Here is a 20,311-nt window from a genome sequence, read left to right on the forward strand (position 1 = left end):
ATGAGATGTCACTTTGGGGCTCTTCACTGATGAGTATTTTTCTTTCTCAAGGGGATTGTGTGTTGAGGAGGTGTTCTGGAGTCTGTTGATAGAACGAAATAAGAATTAGATTTATAATGGTGTTTCTAGGGCAGCCCCGGTGTTGCAGCAGTTTAGCACCCCCTGCAGCCTGGGGTGTGATCCTGGAGACCCGGGATGGAGTCCCACGTCAGGCTTCCTATATGGAGCCTGCTTCTCCCTCTGCCTGTGTCTCTGATCCTCTCTCTGTCTCTATGAATAAATAAATAAATATTAAAAAAAATAATGGTGTTTCTAGGATTTCCAACCATTTACATGAACAGAAACACTTTCCAGCTGCTCTTTTGTTTTTCTTTTCTGTTGTCCTTCCTCAGCTCCCTTTCAGTGAGGAGTGAGGAAGGAACAGGACCTAGAGCAGACATGGCTATAGAAAAATGACTGGATCATTCACACAAGGGGGAAGGGAGCTCCCTCCTTCAGCCTCTGTAGCTAATCTCTCGACTTTAGCAGTGAAATGTCCTGGAATAGAATCTTCTTGTCCCCTTGTGTGTTGAAGTATCTTGGCTAAGTGACAGAGGAACGGGATCCTTGTAGAATAAGCCTCACATGACCTGATCCTTTGCTGTGTGCTGGTTCTGGGGAGGGCAGTGTGGGGGAGGCTGTGGGAGCTGGGGGTCTTCTGGTGGGCTGTCCTGAGGAGCTTATTCAGAGAAGAAGGGGGTAGGGGAATAGATGCTTCCTCCATGCCCAACTGAGCAGTAGAGTTTTGAGTGAACAATCCAGGGGTAGTCCCCTTGACACCATTTCCCCAGTGCTCCTGTAGCTTGTCCTGGTGGCCTCAGCTCATAACCTGGGTCTGCTTGCCCTCTGTTTGACCTAACTAACTGTTCCAGAGCCATCCCTTGCCCACCCTTGGGAACTCTAGCTCTGCACATCATGGACCAGATACACTGCTGGCTGGCCACAGCTTTCACCTTGTACTTACTTGCTAAAATAAGTGTAACTTGAGACCAAGGCAAGAGTGTGTGACTGGCCAGGGATAGTATGGGGAGGCTGGTCTGTTGGTTCTCTGTGTCAGGGACAGGTTGGGGGTGATTTTTGGTTGTAAAGTGACCTGGGGTGCTTATTGGCATTGAGGGCCCAAGGATGCTCAACATTACTCTGCCCACATCAGTAGGGCCCTAAAGAGAAACACTAGGCTGGTGGTGGGGACGAGGGGTCAGTGACCCATATGATCTCTCTTGTGCCCTCTGGTTTGCAGGCCAGTGTTCCCAGCTTCCTCTTCACCAGGAGTCACATCAGTCCCAAGGAAAGGCCTTTAGGCAAGGAGAGAAAGCTTGTTCCCTGTCTCCTGGGTTTGCCATTAGAACCACTTCCCTCTGTTGGGCTGTCACGGATGTGTTGCTTGATATGTGGGGTTCCTCACTTTTTTTATTTTGTAGGTTCATGAGCGAACTGAAGAAATGGATTTCCTGCTGCTGGTAGTCCGCAAACTTTTAAGAACAAATTCACGTTTTGTGAAGGTAAGTTTGATTTCATGAGTACAGAAATATTCAGGGTTAAGGTTTGTTATTTAGTTTTATTTCTCTTTATTTTTACAGAAACAATAGAAAACAGTGATTCTTAAAGTTTGTTGTCACATGTACTTCTCCACATCTTGCTAGGAAGCTGGCTCAGGGGCATTTTCTTAGGATCAGAGTATGGAATACTTTATGGTTATTATGTTGTATTAAAATCTAAAATTTTCTCTAGGCAGAAAATGATGTAATAATAGTTGACGCTAATGAAATGCTGGGTGTTGAAGCACTGCTTTTGGTTGAAAAATTACCATAATTTGAAGGTATGCGAATACATCCGCAATTTCTGTGTTAAAAACAGCATGAGAGGGCCCTGAAGCTCCAGAGTGGTTACGTGCACTACTGGTTTAGAGACTTAGGTTTTGAGTTATCTGAAAGTCTGTGGGGATGGTGAGCATTGTTTGCATCTTAGGCAAACCAAAAGGAACAAGGTGTGAACTAGAGACAATAACCAAGGGCTATAATGATAATGCATTCTGGACACAGGCCACCCTGTCTGGTGCCGGGGGGGTCGGGGGCAGGGGGGAAGGAGGGAGGGAGGGGGCTGGTGGGTGGGGGACAGCTTTCTGAAGGGCAGCTGGAGTTGGGGTGTGGCATCGTCATGTGACATCATGTGACACCATCATGTGAAAGGGCTTTGCTGCTGTTTGTTGGAAAGCAGTTGCTTTCTCAACTTAAAGTGTCTTTTCTTCAAGTGTGTCATCTATTTATTTGCTTAGGGGATCATTTCTTCTCCTTGCCACACCCCCAACATGGGGCTGGCAGCCTCTCACCTGCTGGACACTAAATGAATGGAGCCTGACATCTGCACTTGGTTGTCTTATCATTTGAGGTGATTGTAAAAAGAATACAGGAATTTAGGTGTCTTATTCCTTTTTGGACTCTTGCTGATGACATTAAAGATTGTTGGACAAATTGGGGCCTTCCTTGGTTGTCATTTTAAGACTTTATTTTTAGATATTGACTTAATTACGCTCATTTAGTTTTCGCTAGGAAAGAAAACTAAGCATACTAGTGGATTTAAAGAAGTTTTGCAGATAGCCTGCTGCAAGTGGTGCTCCAGAGTTTGGTACTTACTGTATAAATTGCAGCAAACCATTGGTTTCAATATTTTCTTGATTTATTAAGAAACATACAAAGCAGAATATTTTCTGGGCCAAGAAATTAGAAGTCAAGTTCTAGATGGCATTGTACTAAGTTTTCTGAAATGCTCAAAAAATTTTTTTTATTACTTTTTAAGTAGCTGCTGTCAGAGACTTAGATTCAGGAGCCTGGGTAGATGGGCCTGAAGGTCTGCCGCACAGACATGTCAAGTTTCCTGGCTCTGTACTCCCTGTAGCTGCTACCCTGTTGCTACCACACTCAGCTCAGTCCCACCCTGGACAAGCAGGTGTCTTGGGCAGGCTGCCAACTTGTCCATTTGGAGGAGAGGCTGGTGGCAGTGTGGAATCGTGGTTGGCCTGAGCAGTCTGATTTGGCCTGATGTCCTTATGCTGCCTCAACAGAACAGAGGCCCTGCATGTGATTAGCCTCACTGTCTTTTGGAAGACAGTTTAGAGATCATCTTCTGTGATTGGCTGTGCCCCTCGGGGGCCACTCTTACACCCAAGTGGCTTCTCTAAGCCTTCCTTCCAACATCAGGCATCTCATCTTAAAGTGAATTCTGGTTAATATGCTTTCTACCATTTGGATCTATATGTCTGAGGAGAAAATAGGCATATTTTGCATACCCGGTAACTGCTAATAATGCCTATATAAAGTTGTTACTGGTCTGCTAAGATGTACACCATAGAGATCCTACTTGCTGGGACGCAGTGGGTAGTCAGCAGCCAGCAGACAGTTGTGTTTACCCCTCAGGAGCATATCCCAGGCTGATGGATGCTGGACATCCTTTGTTGAGCTGCTGCCTTGTCTAGGACGTATCTGGTGTGCTGTGGATGCTGCTCCTGGCTTTCATGGCTGGCTTTCTTAAAGGTGTCATCCATATTGTTGCTTTTTGGCAACAGAAACACCTATGGTGGGTCCCCAAGCCTATTTGTCCTGCTCAGGTCTGGACTGGTTCCTCTTGGCTTTAAGCCAAGGTTTTCTGACTCCATGTCTGTCTCTGCTGCTTTGACTCTGTCACTTAGTAACTTACTCTGTTTTATGTTACAAAGTTTCCTTTTATTTAATATTTATTTTAAATTTATTTAATCATGAGAGACAGAGAGGGGGGCAGAGGGAGAAGCAGGCTCCCATAGGGAGCCCAATGGGAGACTGGATCCTGGGATCACGACCTGAGCCAAAGACAGACACTCAACCCCTGAGCCACCCAGGCAACCCACAAAGTTTCCTTTTAGTTAAATGGTTATAACTTAGCTTTATTGGACATGTAGTTTCTCACTTGATAAAATAAGATAGTAAATAATAGTAGAAGGTGGTATTTCTGAACATTCTTTAAGCTGTAATAATGGATATTACACTACAGAGTAAATCAGTGTATTCTAAAGTTTTGAGAATTATTAAAGCAGAACACAAGCTTGTCATTTTAACAGTACTTCAGTTATTATTATCATTTTATTTGTTTTAATAGTTTCTCTTGTTCTGTAGGTAATCCTAATGTCGGCAACCATTAACTGTAAGGAGTTTGCAGATTACTTTGCTGTTCCTGTTCAGAATAAGATGAACCCTGCATATGTTTTTGAAGTGGAAGGAAAGCCCCATTCAATTGAAGAGTATTATCTTGATGATTTGGGGCACATTCATCATGGCAGGGTATGTTGGAGTGCATTGTTTCTTTTATGGTGAATGTACTTTTGTGTTTGATTAAAGCTGTGCTCATCAGCTGCACAGATGTTTAACCATAGCAGAGAAGTCCAAACCAGGAGGAGATAAGTGAGGAGTCTAGAGAAGAGTAAGAGGAAGGAAGCTCTGTCATTTGTTGTTGTAAACTGTGAGTGTATGAACATCCACATTGTATATTCTGGTGAAAATTATTGGACTGGCTTTATACTTTGTTGATGAAAAATGTCAGATTTTGGTCATCTACAGAATGTAGATTCAGTTAGGGGTGGGAGGTAATTTTATTTCAAATATCATTTTGGGGGTGCCTGGTTAGCTCAGTGGTTGAGCCTTTGTCTTTGGCTTGGGTTGTGATCCTGGGGTCCTGGAATTGATTCCTGCCTCGGGATCCCTGTAGGGAGCCTGCTTCTCCCTCTATGTCTCTGCCTCTCTATTTGTCTCATAAAAACATGAGTGAATGAATGAATAAATAAAATCTTTTTTAAAATTTCATTTTGATTAAAGTGCTTATATTTTTGTATTTTTACTTTTTAATATTATTTTTAAGATTTTGTTGGAGGAGAGAGCACAAGCAGAGGGAGGGAATGGTAGACATAGGGAGAGGGAGAAACAGACTCCCCACTGATCAGGGAGCCCGACGCAGGGCTCGATCCCAGGACCCTGAGATCATGACCTGAGCTGAAGGCAGACACTTAACCACCTGAGCCATCCAGGAGCCCCTAAACTATTTCTTTTAATATGAACTCTACTGCTCTAGACTGAAGGAGGATGTATTGTGGGGGAGAAGAACTGTGATAATGTATTCCTATGAACAGCTGCAGTTGAATCAAAATTATTTTTGTGTGAATAATACATTCACAGGTTTTGAAAATCAAAAAGTATGAGCAAGTGTAAACTATCTCCTTCCTACTCCTGTCCTCTGCCCAGCTTCCCTGCCAACAAGAGGAAACCACTGTTACTGATTTCTTAGGAACCATTCCATAAATTGGCATGTCTGTATAAGCAAATGCAGACATACTGTTTCCCCTTTACAGAAAGGCAGTGCTTCTTCCATGGCCATCTTGCACTCTCAGCCACTCCTATCTTTTCCTGACAGTGTGTAGGTTCTTCATTCTCTATTTAGAGCTTTATTTTGTTCTTTCAAGTGTATATGCCATTCTGTATCTCACTAATCTCTGGTGTTTCTGGACTTTTTTTTTTTTAATGTTTTACCTATTTATTGAAACAGAGCAAGCACAAGTAGGGGGAGGGGCAGAGGGAGGGAGAAGCAGGCTCCCTGAGGAGCAGGGAGCTCAATGCTGCCCAGATCCCAGGACCCCAGGATCGTGACCTGAGCCAAAGTCAGACACCTAACTGACTGAGCCACCCAGGTGCCCCACTTTTTTTTTTTTTTTATGATCTATTTATTTATTTAAAGTGGAGGGAGGGGCAGAGGGAGAGGGAGCAGACTCCCCTCTGAGGGTGGAGCTGGATGCGGGGCTCTATCCCAGGATCCTGAAATCATGACCTGAGCTGAAACCAAGAGTCAGCCCCTCAAGCAACTGAGCCACCCCGGTGCTCCACTGGACTTCTCTTATTAAAAACACTGCTGCAGGAGAACAACTCCACACATGTGACAGACAGTGTATCTTGGAGGCCAGGCTTTCTCAGCCTTAGCAGTTGACATTTTGGGCCAGTTCCGTGTGGTGAAGGCTGCCCTGTTCATTCGCTGTAGGATGTTTATAACAATATTTCTGGCTTTGACCTACTAGATAAAAGTAGGGCCCCCCTGTTGTGACAACCTAAGGTGTTTACAGACAATCATGGGCAGTAAACTGCCTCTGTTGGAGACCCCTGTGTAAGTTATGCCTTTTTAGAAAATAAGCTCCTGGAAATGGAATTGCTGGGTCAGAGAGTTTACCCATTTATAGTTTTGATGGGTGGGGCCAAGTTGCTGTGTGTAGGAGTTTGACTCTTATTACAAACATCCGTGCTATGGACATGAAGAGTAGTGACTCAGTGAGTTGGCTGACTAGGTCCCACCTGATGGAAGAAGACACATTTTGTCAAATCCAATCACGTTGTGGGGGAGAGTGGGGATGGCCATTAAAATGTAGCATGTCTTTTTTCCCCAGCTTTTTAAATGTATATTTCAAAAAAAAAAAAAAAAACCAAGAGTAAAAGAATTTTATAATGAATACCTCCATGTCTATCACCTAGATCCTGTAGTTCACATTTACTTTGTAGGATTTAAAAAAAACTGTCAGAACTAAAAAAAAAATTGTTACTGTAACTAAAGTTGTATCTATTTAGATTTTACTGTTTTTTTTTTCCCCCTTAATTTCCTTTTTCTATCCACATTGCTTTGAGTTGTCATGTCTCCTTAGGCTTGCCTGGGCTGATGGTTTCTCAGATGTTTCTTATTTTTGATGGCCCTGATAGTTTTTAGGCGTACAGGTCACATATTTGTAGGATGCCTCACTCAGGAATTTTCTGATGTTTTTCTCAAGAGTAGACTTGGGGCTCTGTGCTTGGGGATGAAGACCACAGGGGTAAAATGCTGTATTTTCATATTGTGACCACCAGCATGGCTCATCCCTGGTGGTGATGGCCTTGACCTTCTGGCTAAGGTGTTTGCCAGACTTCTCCCTATAACGTTACTGCCCCCTTCTTTTTCACGGGTGTGTGCATGTGTACCTTCTGTACATTTGGTTGGTTGGTTTGCTCATTGCCTCTCAGCCCTGCTGAGATGTAAATAGGGTAAGGAGGAACATGTCTTCTCCTTTGCTCTTTGGAAACCAGTCACCAAATGCAGTCCATATTCAAGGTGGAGGGGAAAGGGCACTTGTCACATTTAAAAATCTTACATTAAAAAAAAGCATATATTTCTGTATTTTCTGACCCATTCTGGAATGTGAGAGTAGCCATGGTTTACAAGTCTCTCTTTAACTGGCCGTTGAGTGTTGGAATCATTTAGATGATTGCTTACGGATTTGCTGAGGAGTTGTCAGGCCAGGGCTTTGCCCTCTAAGCCCCTGTGGCCCAGGCAGCCAGAGCTGCTCACCAACCTGTGGCTTTTGTGTTCCACAGACTGGAGAATACCTGGTGTTCATGTTCTATACCAAATATCCTGTTTGTGGTACTTAATAGGTGCTCAGTAAACATTTCAGTGAATGAACAGTCAAGACCTAACCAGATATTAACTTGTAAGCCTTACCAAAGTGGTGGGTTTTTTTTAATTGAAGTTCGATTTGCCAACATGTAGTATAACATCTAGTGCTCATCCCATCAAGTGCCTTCCTCAGTGCCTGTTACCCCAACCCCCAGCCCACCTCCTCTTCCACAACCTTGTTCATTTCCTAGAGTTAGGAGTCTCTCATGGTTTGTCTCCCCCAAAGTGGTGTTTTGAATAGATTCTGCTACATGGTTTTTGGAGTCAGAGGACTTTTGTTAAAATTCTAGTTTTATTGTTACTACTACCGTTGTATTACCTGCAAATACTATCTACTGCATTAGGAGAAGCAGCCTTCCATCCTTGGAACACCAGTTTTCCACCCTTCCCACCTTCTTAGGGACCTTTCCTGATTCACTGTTTTCCCCTCCTTGCATGACCTTCACCAGCTCCTCGTCTGTCCCTTTCTTGTCCCCATTTAAACAACCCTCTCATTAGGTCCCATGTTTCTCACAGCTTTTGGCAAACTGTGGGAGCACCCAGTGTTTTCTCTGCACTGTGTCCTTTTTTTTTTTTTAATTTTATTTATTTATTCATGAGAGACAGAGAGAGGCAGAGACATATGCCAAAGGAGAAGCAGGCTTCCCATGGGAGCCTAATGCAGAACTCGATCCCAGGACCCCGAGATTGTACCCTGAGCTGAAGGCAGACGCTCAAACACTGAGCCACCCATGTGTCCCTAGTTGGTTTGTTTTTAAAAGTAAACTCCACAAACACTGTTGGGTTTGAACTCACAACCCTGAGATCAAGATTTGCATGTTCTGACTGAGCAGTCAGTCACATCCCTTTGCCCCCTGTGTCTTGTGGCCTGGCCCCCACCACCTCTGCTCTGATACAGCAATGCCCGACATCACTAGGGACCTCCTTATGTCAAGAACACCAGCCCAGAACTTACCTTGACCTCTCTGTAACATTCAGGACTGTTGGCCACTTTGATTTTCTTGGAAGTCATCCTTCCTTTGGGGCCGGTGTTGTCCTCCTCCTCCTTTTTTTTTTTTTTTTTTTTTAATTTTTTTCGGTGTTGTCCTTCTGTTGCCAGCTCTGGCTCTTTTCAACAACTTTTAAAGAGTCCTTTTCATTATTTATTTTCAACTTTTTCTGGTGAAAAATAAACCCACCCTGCCCTTAGAAAAATACATAAAACGTAAGTATGCATTCTAATGAGACTATGGAGGGAGCCTCCATGACCTGCAGCCTAAGTCCGCAGCTCCCAATGTGGGGTTTTGGAACCACGCCCCTCTGCCCTTCAGCAGGGCTTTCAGGTCATCCTGTTTCCTGGTGTGCAGTAATCTATGTAAGGGGGATGGTGAGGATGGTGTGAAGCAGGTGCTCATTGCCTTCTTGCCCCACGTGGGTGCCCAGCTAGCTGCCTTGGCACCATTCGCTTCCCACCACCTGGAGTGCCCATTCTTACATGCGTCTTGTTCTCCTGCTGGTACTGGCTGGCCTGTGGTATGGTGGCAGAGGTGTGGGCCTCCGGCCTCTCCACATGGGGCAGAAACACTGCAGCTTCTGCCTCCTGTTGACAGAGTCCTGATTGTTAAACACTTCAGTGCAGGAACGAGGGTCCCTGGTTCCACCTGTAGGAATAAAAGTGCTTCTCTCCACATCTCTATCCCTGTTCCCCACTTGGTTTTTGTCAGAGCGTTCCGTCTTACTCAGAGAACTGGGAAAATTGTCTGTTGTTGGCCTCTCTCACACATGGAGGTAGACAAGTTCAGCAGTGGACTGATGGGCCTGGAACCTACTCCTTTGTCCTTCCTTTGTTACCTGAAGCCTGCTTGGAGAAAGCTTGGCCATGTTTGGTATCTTAGTTTGTGTTTAAACAATATTCTTTGGGCTTGGCTCCTAGAACTAGGTGAAGTTACTTTTGAATTGATGGCATGTTTTTTCTGCGGTTTGTGTGTAGGAAATAAGTTCTAGATGGTTGTGAATGCCACATTGGAGTTTGTGAAAATTATACTTTTTTTCTATTTCTTTTTTGTACAATTGTATTACAGTTATTGTTTGGATAAAATATAAAATGATTTCAAGTAAAGGTTGAACAAGAATGGATTTATTAGGCATGCTTCTTCACAATTATTGATTAAGTAAAAGTCAGTTTGTGATATTTACATTAGGATTGTAATAATGAAAATTGATTTATTACTACTTGACTCAATTTACTCTAAAAATTGGAAAAAACGGTTTGTATTTGTGGCTACCTTTAAACTACTACTACCTTTTTAAAATTATTTATTTATTTATTTATTTATTTATAATTTTTTATTTATGATAGTCACACACACACACACACACACACACACACACACAGGCAGAGACATAGGCAGAGGGAGAAGCAGGCTCCATGCACCAGGATCCCGATGTGGGATTCGATCCCGGGTCTCCAGGATCGTGCCCTGGGCCAAAGGCAGGCACTAAACCTCTGCACCACCCAGGGATCCCTACCTTTAAAAAAAAAAAAAAAAGATTTGATTTATTCATGAGAAAGACAGAAAGAGAGGCAGAGACACAGGCAGAGGGAGAAGCAGGATCCCTGCAGAGAGTCTGATGCAGGACTTGATCCCTGGATCCCCCGGGATCATAGCCTGGGCCAAGGGCAGGTGCTCAACCACTGAGCCGCCCAGGTGCCCTCTACTTGTAGACTTCTGATGTGTCCTTCACAAAGTCAAATACAATGCCTTGCATATAGTACTTGATAAGTAAAATGATTAAATAAAGCCTTCTTACTCATGGTGCAAGAAAACCCAATATGGCTATGAAATTTATTTTGTGGAAATTATGCCACAACTGTTGTTTGTGCAGGATACGGTAGAGAGAAAAGAGTCTTATGCAGTGGTGGTCTTGGTCCCATGAAGCTATTAGCTCAGACCAGTGATGCCACCTCCATTAGGATGACCTCTAGCATTCTGCAGTGCTACCTGTAGGGCAGTTTTAAGTTAGCCGGGCTCAGTGTGGATTTGTTTTAACACACAGTATGGAAAGAGCCCAGATGTCCATTGACAGATGAATGGATAAACGTGATATGCTATATGTTCACAATGGAGTATTACTCAGCTGTCAAAAAGGATAAATGCTTACCATTTACAGTGACATGGACAGAACTGGAGGGTATTAATGCTGAGTGAAATAAGTCCATCAAAAAAAGTCCATCAGAGGCAATTATATGATTCTACTCATATGTGGAATATAAGAAATAAAACAGGATCATCGGGGAAGGGAGGGAAAAATAAAATAAGACAATCAGAGAGGGAGTGAAATCATAAGAGACTCTTAATCATAGGAAACAAGCTAAGGGTTGCTGGAGGGGAGAGGGATGGAGGGATGGAGTAAATGGGTGATGGGCATGAAGGAGGTCACGTGATGTGATGAGCACTGGGTGTTATATGCAGCTGATGAGTCACTGAACTCTACTTCTGAAACTAATATACTATATATTAATTGAACTTAAATTAAAAAATGTAAAAAAAAAAAGTAAAAAAAATAAAAGTAGTTTAGTGATCTCCTAAACCTTGGCAGATAGATGACATGGTTATATTCTTACTGTAAGTTGGCAGAGGTACATGGGATATTACCTGTTCTTGCTCCTTGTAATTATGATGGTGTTGACATCTCAGGATTTTCCATTTAACAGGGGAGGAATGCTGGCACTGGGATCAGAAACTCCTCTGGGTTCCATACACATTTGGAGCAACTTACTGTGTCTTCAAACTAGATTTCCAGATACACATTTCACTTCTATGTGTTTGGACTCTGACTCTATTCTTGGTCCAGTGACGGGTCAAGGATGTACTAGTATGTACTGTTTATGTTGAGAGCCTTGAGTAGAGCTTGACACTTAGCACATGCTATTCTCCTGGCTGCAGATGATATTCTTATTTGTCACAGTGATGTATTAAGGGATCACCCTTCCAACCCCAGAATCCCCTTGTAATCTTGTTCTGATATTCCAGCCTTTTCTTTTCCTGTGTTTAGCTTTCTCCTCATGTCCTGGAAGAGCCAGTGATTCCTAAGAACATATATGAAGTTGCTGTGTCCCTGATCCAGATATTTGATAACTTGGATATGCAAGAGAGTGGGTAAGAGATGCTCTACATGGCAGTGTAATTAAAGTATGATTTTTAAAAATGTGGTATTCATTTAGAAACTTTTTAGTATTTTTATAACATTAAGGTATAAGTGTAGATGCTTTTTCCAGTAGTCATTGTATATATTTTAAAATAATATTAGTACATTGCAGGGTATTTTTTTTTACTGGAAATTTCCACTTTTAGGTAGTTCAAACCAAGTACAGTTTTAAGATGGACAGTTTTAGAAGCCAGTAATCACAGCCCAAAGAGAGAATGGTTTCCAGACGTGCCAAGTCCTGTCAACTTCTAGTCTGAGGCAAAACTGAAGGGATCAGACTGGGAGGAACTGTGAGAGCCTGTCTTTGCCTGGGTGTCTGTTTGGAAGCTCTGCTCCCAACCTCCAAGTAGGGTTCATTGTCACCCATTCATTCACTCGTTTGTTTAGCTGGGCCATCGGAGTCTGGAACATATTTTCCCTTAGGAACTTTAAGTGGTGGTTAGAGTCTGTAATTTAAAAAATATTATACTGTTTTATGAACCTTCCTGTGCTTGTTTTACTATAGTAGATAAATATAGTTTATCTGTTGGGAACAACAAATACAGAGAATGTATTGTCCACCTCCTCACAGCAACTGGAGTGTGACTGTGGGTAGTTTGGGGAGCTGGTCTTACAGGCCTGACACACACACCCGTGCCTCTCTCCTTTTACTGTTCCTTGCCAAGTGTAAATATCTGTGAAGTGTAAAGTTATTCATGGCCTTACATTCCTCTGGAACACGACCTGAAAGTGAGTCGGCTATAATCCAGTCTCCTGTCCTGTCCAAACTGCTTGCAGTTGTGTATTATTTTAGCTCTGTTTCTGAGCTTCCACCAATTTTTGTTATTTTTATATCATCTTGTGTTTAGATTTACCCAATATATATATCATTTTATTTACTCATCGTTGTCTCTTGCATCTTAGACGTTCCTTAGATCATTTTCATTCTTCCTAAAGTACATCTTTCAAAAGTTTTTTTAAGAGTCTGTTAGTAAATGTTCTCAGTTTTTATTTTGCTAAAAATTTCTTTATTTCACTCTTGTTCTTGAAATAGTTTTGTTAGGTGTAAAATGTAGGTGGTTTTTTCTCCTGCTTTTTCTAATTTTTTCATTTAAATAACTTTAGTGAGATGTAATTTGCATACATTAAATACACTCATTTTTATTTTTCATTCTGTATTTTGATGATGTTTTCACAGATTCTGGCTTCTCTTACTGCAGTGAGAAATCACCTTTTGGTCTAATCCCTCCTTGCAGGAATATTTGCCCTTTGGCTCTGGCTGACTTGCAGTCACACTCTTAGTCTTAGAGGATCTGTGGTTTGACTTTTGTGAGAAGGTGGGGTTTCTCTTCATTGATCTTGCTTGAGGTTCGGCGGGCTCACGGAGTAGGAACATTGGTGTCTCTTATGGCACCTGACAGCCTTTCATCCATAGTGTGAGCATTTTCTGATGATCCTACCACATGGTGGTTTAATGTGATTGTTCTTTCTTATTCCCTGAGATTATTCTATAAAGAGGAATTTCCCTTGTATTACCCTGCTTCTTTGTTTTAATATCAGTGACTCATGGATTTTTTTTTCCTTTTAAATAGACTTACTTTTTTAGAGCAGTTTCAGGTTCACAGCAGTATTGAAAAAATTACAGAGTTTCGAGATATCCTTTCTCCGACACATGCACAGCGTCCCCTGTTGCCAACATCTTGCATGGAGTTGTACCTTTGTTTTGATTGACCCATCTTCACCCAGAGTCCATAGTTTACTTTAGGGTTCACCGTTGGTGTTGTATGTTTCATGGATTTTGACAAGTGTATGATCACATGTATCCACCACTGTGATATCCTGCAGAGTGGTTTTTTTTACTGCCCTTGCATCCCCTGTGCTCTATTTATCCCTCCCTCCCCCAGAACACATGCCAACCATGATCTCCGTAGTTTTGCCCTTATCGGGATGCCACGTAGTTGGGAATCTTACAATATGTAGCCTTTTCAGATTGGCTTCCTTCACTTACTGATAAGTATTTAAGTTTCCTCCATGTCTTTTCATGGCTTGATGGTTCATTTCTTGTTAGCGCTGAACAAACAGCACCATCGTATGGATTGACCCCAGTTTATTTCTCCATCTACTGAAGGACATCTTGGTTGCTTCTAGGTTTGAGCAATTACGAATAGAGCTATTGTAAATATCTGTGTGCAGATTTCATGTGGATTTATGTTTTCAACTTGGGTAAATATCAATCAAGGAGTGTGATTGCTGGATCATGTGGCATATATATATATTTTTAAAGATTTTATTCAAGAGAGAGAGAGAGAGAGAGGCAGAGGGAGAAGCAGGCTCCCTGCAAGGAGCCCGATGCAGGGCTCGATCTCAGGACCCCTGGGATCATGAGCTGAAGGCAGATGCTTAACTGACTGAGCCACCCAGGTACCCCTATTTTCATTCCGTTTTGAATTGCTTATGTTTAAGTGTGTCTTTTGCATGTAGTAGAGTTGGGATTACTTTGTGAACCATTTGAAAATCTTTTTCTTTTGCTTATTGAGTTGATCTATCAGTATTTATTGATAAGAGATGTGTTTAGTCTCAGATGTGTCATATTTACTACATGGCCTTTTCCTTTTCTTTTTTTTAAATTCTTTCTTGAAGGGCAGCCCGGGTGGCTCAGCGGTTTAGCACCGCCTTCAGCCCAGGACGTGATCCTGGAGACCCGGGATCAAGTCCCCGCATCCAGCTCCCTGCATGGAGCCTGCTTTTCCTTCTGCCTGTGTCTCTGCCCGCCCCCCCACCCCGTGTGTGTGTGTGTGTGTGTGTGTGTGTGTGTGTGTCTCTCTCTCATGAATGAATGAATGAATAAATAAATAAAATAAAATTCTTTCTTGAAAAAAAAATAAAATTCTTTCTTGGTAGTTGGGAATGTTTATAGTTATGTTGTTGTGATTACGTATCTTTATATAAGGCCTGTCATCTTTTTCTTTGCATAGGCTTCTGATACTTGTTTGCTTAAGAAAATGGTCATTGACTTCTACCTGTCAGCTTTGTGGCAAACAAGGAACTTCCTATTTGCCTTCCTGTTCACCTTTTTGCTCCCACCCCACCCCCCGCCCTTTTTTTTTTTTTTTTCTAGAGAGTGAGTGTGAGCAGGAGGGGAGAGAATCTTAAGCAGGCTCCAAGCCTAGTGTGGAGCCCTATTCATGGCTTGATCTTCGATCCTGAGATCATGATCTGAGCTGAAATCAAGAGTTGAATGCTTAACTGATCCAGCCAGGCACCCCTCCCCCTCATTTTAAGAATGGCTTTATTGAGATATAATTCACCCATTTAAACTTTACAATTTAGCAATTTTTGGTATATTCACATATATGAGCCACTATCACCACAGTCCATTTTATTTTTTTAAAGATTTTATTTGTTAGACAGCTTTGTGTGCGAGTGGGGGAAGGGGCAGAGGGAGAGAGAATCTGAAACAGACTGCTGAGCATGGAGCCCAGTGGTGGGGCTTGATCTCAGGACTGTGAGATCATGACTTGAGCTGAAATCAAGTGTTGGACGATCAACTCACTGAGCCACCCAGGTGCCCCTCACCACAGTCCATTTTGAAACCTCTTCGTCATCTCAGAAAGGAACCCTGGCCCTATTGTTCTCTTCCCTCAGCCTTCTTGTTCACCCCAAGCTCTAACCAACTAATCAACCTTCCATCTCTGTAGGTTTCCTATTCTTGACTTTCATATGAATGGAATCTGATGTTTGGTCAGTGACTTACTGTAAATTTTAACTTACTGTAAGTTTTCACGGCTCATCCATATTGTAGCATGTGTCAGTACTTCATTCTTTTTTATGGCTGACTGATAATTCCATTGTATGGATATACCACATTTTGTTGATCCACTTGTGTATATTAGGTTCTCTTTCTCCTTTGGGCTTTTATGAATAATGCTGCTATGAAAGTTCATGTGAAGTACATTTTCATTTTCCTTATGTATAAATCTAGGATTGGAATTGCAGGGTCGTACAATAAACTGTTTAACATTTGAGAAACTGTCAGACTGGTTTCCAGAGCATCTGTTATCATTTTACATTCACACTATAGCCCTATTTCTCCACATCCCTGCCAGTACTGGTTGATGTCTGAACTTTGTTTCCAACATTCCTAGTGGGTATGAAGTGATATTACACTGTGATTTTGATTTACATTTCCCTAATGACAAATGATGTTGAATATCTTTTTATAAGCTTGTCGGCCATTTGTATATCCTCTTTAAAGGTGTATGCATTTATATTTAGAGACATAAGTCCTTTGTCCATGTTAATTGGATTACATTTTTATTATTGAATTGTAAGAGTTCTTTATGTATTCCAGGTACAAGCCCTTTACCAGATACATGGTTTGCAAATATTTTTTCACATTCTGCAGGTTATCTTTTTATTTTCTTGCTAGTATCTTTTGAAGCACAAAATTTTTAATTTTGGTAAAGTCTGATTTGTCTAATTTTTCTCTTGTTGCTCATGCTTTTGGTGACATAGCTAAGAATCCACTGCCAAGTTCAGGCTTATGAAGATTTACCTCTGTTTTCTTCTAAGAGTTTTATAGTTTTGGCTCTTTCATTTAGGTCCTAAGTATTTGAGTTAATTTCTATGAATGTGTGAGGTCAGAGTCTGGCTTCCTTCTTTTTTTTAAAATGTATTTTATTCATTTATTCATGAGAGACACAGAGAGAAAGGCAGAAACACAGGCAGAGGGAGAAGCAGACTCCACGCAGGGCTCCCGACGTGGGACTCAACCCCGGAACTCCAGGATCACACCCTAGGCCGAAGGCGGGCACTAAACTGATGAGCCACCCAGAGATCTTCTCTGGCTTCCTTCTTTAGCATGTGTGCTATTTCACTTGTCCCATCATTGTTGGTTAAAAGACTCTTCTTTCCCCATGATATAGCATTGGCACCCTTTTCTGTACCACATGAACTTGATTATCATTGCTTTGAAATAATTTTGAAATTAGAAGTATGGGTGTTCCTAACTTTATTCCTATTCAGGATCATTTTCGCTATTCTGAGTCCCTTATAATTCTGTATGATTTTTAGAATCAGCTTGTCAATTTCTCCAGAGAAGCCAGGACTCTGAAAGGTATTGTGTTGAGTCTTGAGATCAGTTTTGGGGGAGTATTACCATCTTAACTATTACCATATTAAGTGTTCCAACATGGAACGTTTTTCTCTTTCTTTAGATTTTTAAAAATCATTTTAGGGATCCCTGGGTGGCGCAGCGGTTTGGCGCCTGCCTTTGGCCCAGGGCGCGATTCTGGAGACCCGGGATCGAATCCCACGTCGGGCTCCCGGTGCATGGAGCCTGCTTCTCCCTCTGCCTGTGTCTCTGCCTCTCTCTCTCTCTCTCTCTCTGTGACTATCATAAGTAAATAAAAATAAAAAAAAATCATTTTAAACAATGTTTAGTAATTTTCAAAGTGTAGGTTTTGCACTTACTTTGTTAAACTTATTCTTGTGTTTTATTCTTTTTGACGCTAGAATGAAATTATTTCTTAAATTTTGTTTTTGGATAATTCATTGCAAGTGTAGGAAATGACCATTGATTTCTGTATACTGATGTTTTATCCTGCAACCTTGCTGAAGTCATTTATTCTAGTAGTATTTCTTAGAGTTTTCTGTATACAAGGTCATGTAGTTTATGTACAGAGATAATGTTATTTCTTCTTTTCCAGTCTGGATGTTTTATATTTCTTTCTCTTGCCTGATTGCCCTAGAACCTCCAAAGTAGTGCTCACCAGAAGCGGAGGGGCAGACATTCTTGTCTTGTTCTTGATCTGAGAGGGACGACAGCCCGTTTTTCACCCTTAAGTATGATGTTTGCTGTGGACTCTTTGTAGATAACCTTTGTCAGGCTGAGGGAGTTCACTTCTATTTCTAGTTTGTTGAATTTTATTTATTTTATTTTTTTTTAAAGATTTATTTATTTATTCAGAGAGAGCGAGAGAGAGGCAGAGACACAGGCAGAGGGAGAAGCAGGCTCCATGCAGGAAGCCTGACGTGGGACTCGATCCCGGATCTCCAGGATCACACCCCGGGCTGCAGGCGGCGCTAAACCGCTGCGCCACCGGGGCTGCCCTAGTTTGTTGAATTTTAAATTTTAAATTTTATTATTTTATTTTATGTTATTTTTAAAAAATATTTTATTTACTCATTCATGAGAGCCACAGAGAGAGAGGCAGAGACACAGGCAGAGGGAGAAGCAGGCTCCTTGCAGGGAGCAGGATTATGCTGGGGGCTGAAGGCGGCACCAAACCGCTGAGCCACCTGGGCTGCCCTATTATTTTTTTAAACTTTTAATGAAAGAGTATTAGATTTTGTTAAATGCTTTTACTGTGTCCGAGATAATGATGTAATTTTTGTTTCTCTTCTGTTGATATAATGTAATACATTAATTATTAAATCAATTCTGCATTCCTTGGATAAATCCCACTTGGTCATGGTATATCATTATTTCATTATGTTGCTGGATTTGGTTTGCTAGTATTATATTGAGCCTTTTGCATTCATACTTATCAGAGATCTTGGTCTGTGGTTTTCTTGTGATGTGTATGTCTGATTTTCGTGTCAGAGTAATACTGGCCTCATGAAATAAGTTGGGAAATGTTTTATTTTTTTGGAAGTTTGTGAAGAATTGGTATCAGTTCTTTTGAATGTAGAATTCAGTTGTGAAGTCACTGGGGTCTGGGCTTTCTTTATGAGTAGTTTTGAAATTATCAGTCCAATCTCTTCCTTTGTTGTAGGTCTATCCAGATGTCTTTTTTCCTTGGGTCAGTTTCAGTAGTTTGTGTCTTTTTAGCAATCTGTCCCATTTCATGTCAGTGTCTACTTTGTGGACATGCAGTTGTCTGCTATATACCTCCTTGTTTCTTTAAAAGTCAGTAGTAATGTACTCTTTCATTTCTTAATTTTTTTTTCTATCTAGTATTTTGAATCTTCTCTTTTTCCTCTTGGTCTAAGTAGGTAAAGATTTGTCCATTTCATTCATTTTTTTTTTCTAAAGACTGGGTTTGGGGTTTGATTTTTCTCTCTTTTACTTTCTCTGTTTTATTACTTCTCACTCTAGTCTTTATTATTTCTTGGAGGAGTGAAGAAACTATCCAGGCTGTGCTTGGGAACAGTAAGTGCAGAGGAGAAGGGATGTGGGGTGAGCTACTAAGCACAACACGGTGGCTTAGGGCCTCTTGTCTGTTCCTGCCAGCCATCTTCCCGCTAAAGTGGAGGCACCTGATTTACTTGCCTGTGTCTTGTCTGTCTCTTGGGCTAGAACATGAGCTACAAACAGCAGGGACTGCATCTGTCTTGTTGCTGCCAAGAGCTTACAGGGTGCAGAGAATCAAAGTTCTGATTTTATGCAAAGGAAGTATTTTGGCGGGAGTGGAAAGGCAAGCTGATGGTTTAAGTTGTAGTTACTTTTGAAGTGTTCTGTTTTGAGAATCTGGATTACAATAGCTGAATTTCAAGGGGAAGTTTGGCAGATAATCAGTTTTTAATAGGTGAAAACAGTGGGAGTTGAGGGGCTTGGGGCCCCCTATCAATTGTGGGGCCATTCCCTGGGGCCTCTGTGTTTTCTTATGTACAAGACAGAACATTATACTGGATGGTCTGTAAGAGATTTTTGTGATCAGAAGCCTGCACTGTGAAATAAGTCAATCGGAGAAGGACAAACATTATATGGTCTCATTCATTTGGGAAATATAAATATAGTGAAGGGGAATAAAGGGGAAAGGAGATAAAATGAGTGAAAATATCAATGAGGGAGACAGAACATGAGAGACACCTAACTCTGGGAAACGAACAAGGGGTGGTAGAAAGGGAGGTGGGCGGGGGCATTGAGGTGACTGGGTGACAGGTACTGAGGGGGCACTTGATGTGATGAGCACTGGGTGTTATGCTATATGTTGGCAAATTGAACTCCAATAAAAAAAAAAAAAGAAGAAGAAGAAAAAAAAGAAACCTGCACTGTTAAAGTTCTGGAACAGCAGTGGCTATGTTTGCCCAGATTAACGTTTTTAGGCTTCCCATCTGTAACAGGAGCAAGACCTGGTCGGGTGCCCAGTTTGTGTTGGAGCGGAGCAGTGTGTTGGTGTTTTTGCCAGGTGAGCATCATACGTGTGACCTGGAATTCTAATGTCGGTTGGAGGCTTCATTTGTGCCCAGCCTGTATTGTGAAAATGGTATTCACTGTGAGTGTTTAGTCTTTTTAGACCCTGAGAAACATGAACAGTGTGATTTTCCGTTTGATCTCTTACTGTAACCTTTGTATTAATGCAATTGACATGAAGAGTTTAATTTTTTTTTTAAGAGTTTAATTTTTTAAAAAATATTTATATATTAATGAGAGACAGAGAGAGAGAGAGAGAGAGAGGCAGAGGGAGAAGCAGGCTCCATGCAGGGAGCCCGACGTGGGACTCGATCCCGGGTCTCCAGGATCATGCCCTGGGCTGAAGGCGGCGCTAAACCACTAAACCACCCAGGCTGCCCAAGTTTAATTTTTTGAAGGGAGTCTTACCACCTTCAAAATTTTCAATTAAATAATTGGTTTTGTTAAGTTTGCTATTTAAAGTATATGGTTATATACGTG

At 41.7% G+C, this 20,311-nt stretch overlaps 1 protein-coding gene across 5 annotated transcripts in view; it reads left to right on the forward strand.

Moving 5' to 3' along the window:
* The window catches only part of TDRD9 (tudor domain containing 9), a 107,679-nt gene that overhangs the window by 31,793 nt on the left and 55,575 nt on the right, over positions 1–20,311 (forward strand). For all 5 annotated transcript variants that reach the window (XM_072762401.1, XM_072762404.1, XM_072762403.1 and 2 more), the window contains exons 6-9: positions 1,461–1,541; positions 4,185–4,349; positions 11,563–11,666; positions 19,762–19,826. In XM_072762401.1, the coding sequence (XP_072618502.1) occupies positions 1,461–1,541; positions 4,185–4,349; positions 11,563–11,666; positions 19,762–19,826 (415 nt within the window). The remainder of the gene's footprint in view (positions 1–1,460; positions 1,542–4,184; positions 4,350–11,562; positions 11,667–19,761; positions 19,827–20,311) is intronic.

The sequence above is a fragment of the Vulpes vulpes genome, chromosome 6, assembly GCF_048418805.1.
Source record: "Vulpes vulpes isolate BD-2025 chromosome 6, VulVul3, whole genome shotgun sequence".
In the NCBI taxonomy this organism is placed as follows: Eukaryota; Metazoa; Chordata; class Mammalia; order Carnivora; family Canidae; genus Vulpes; species Vulpes vulpes.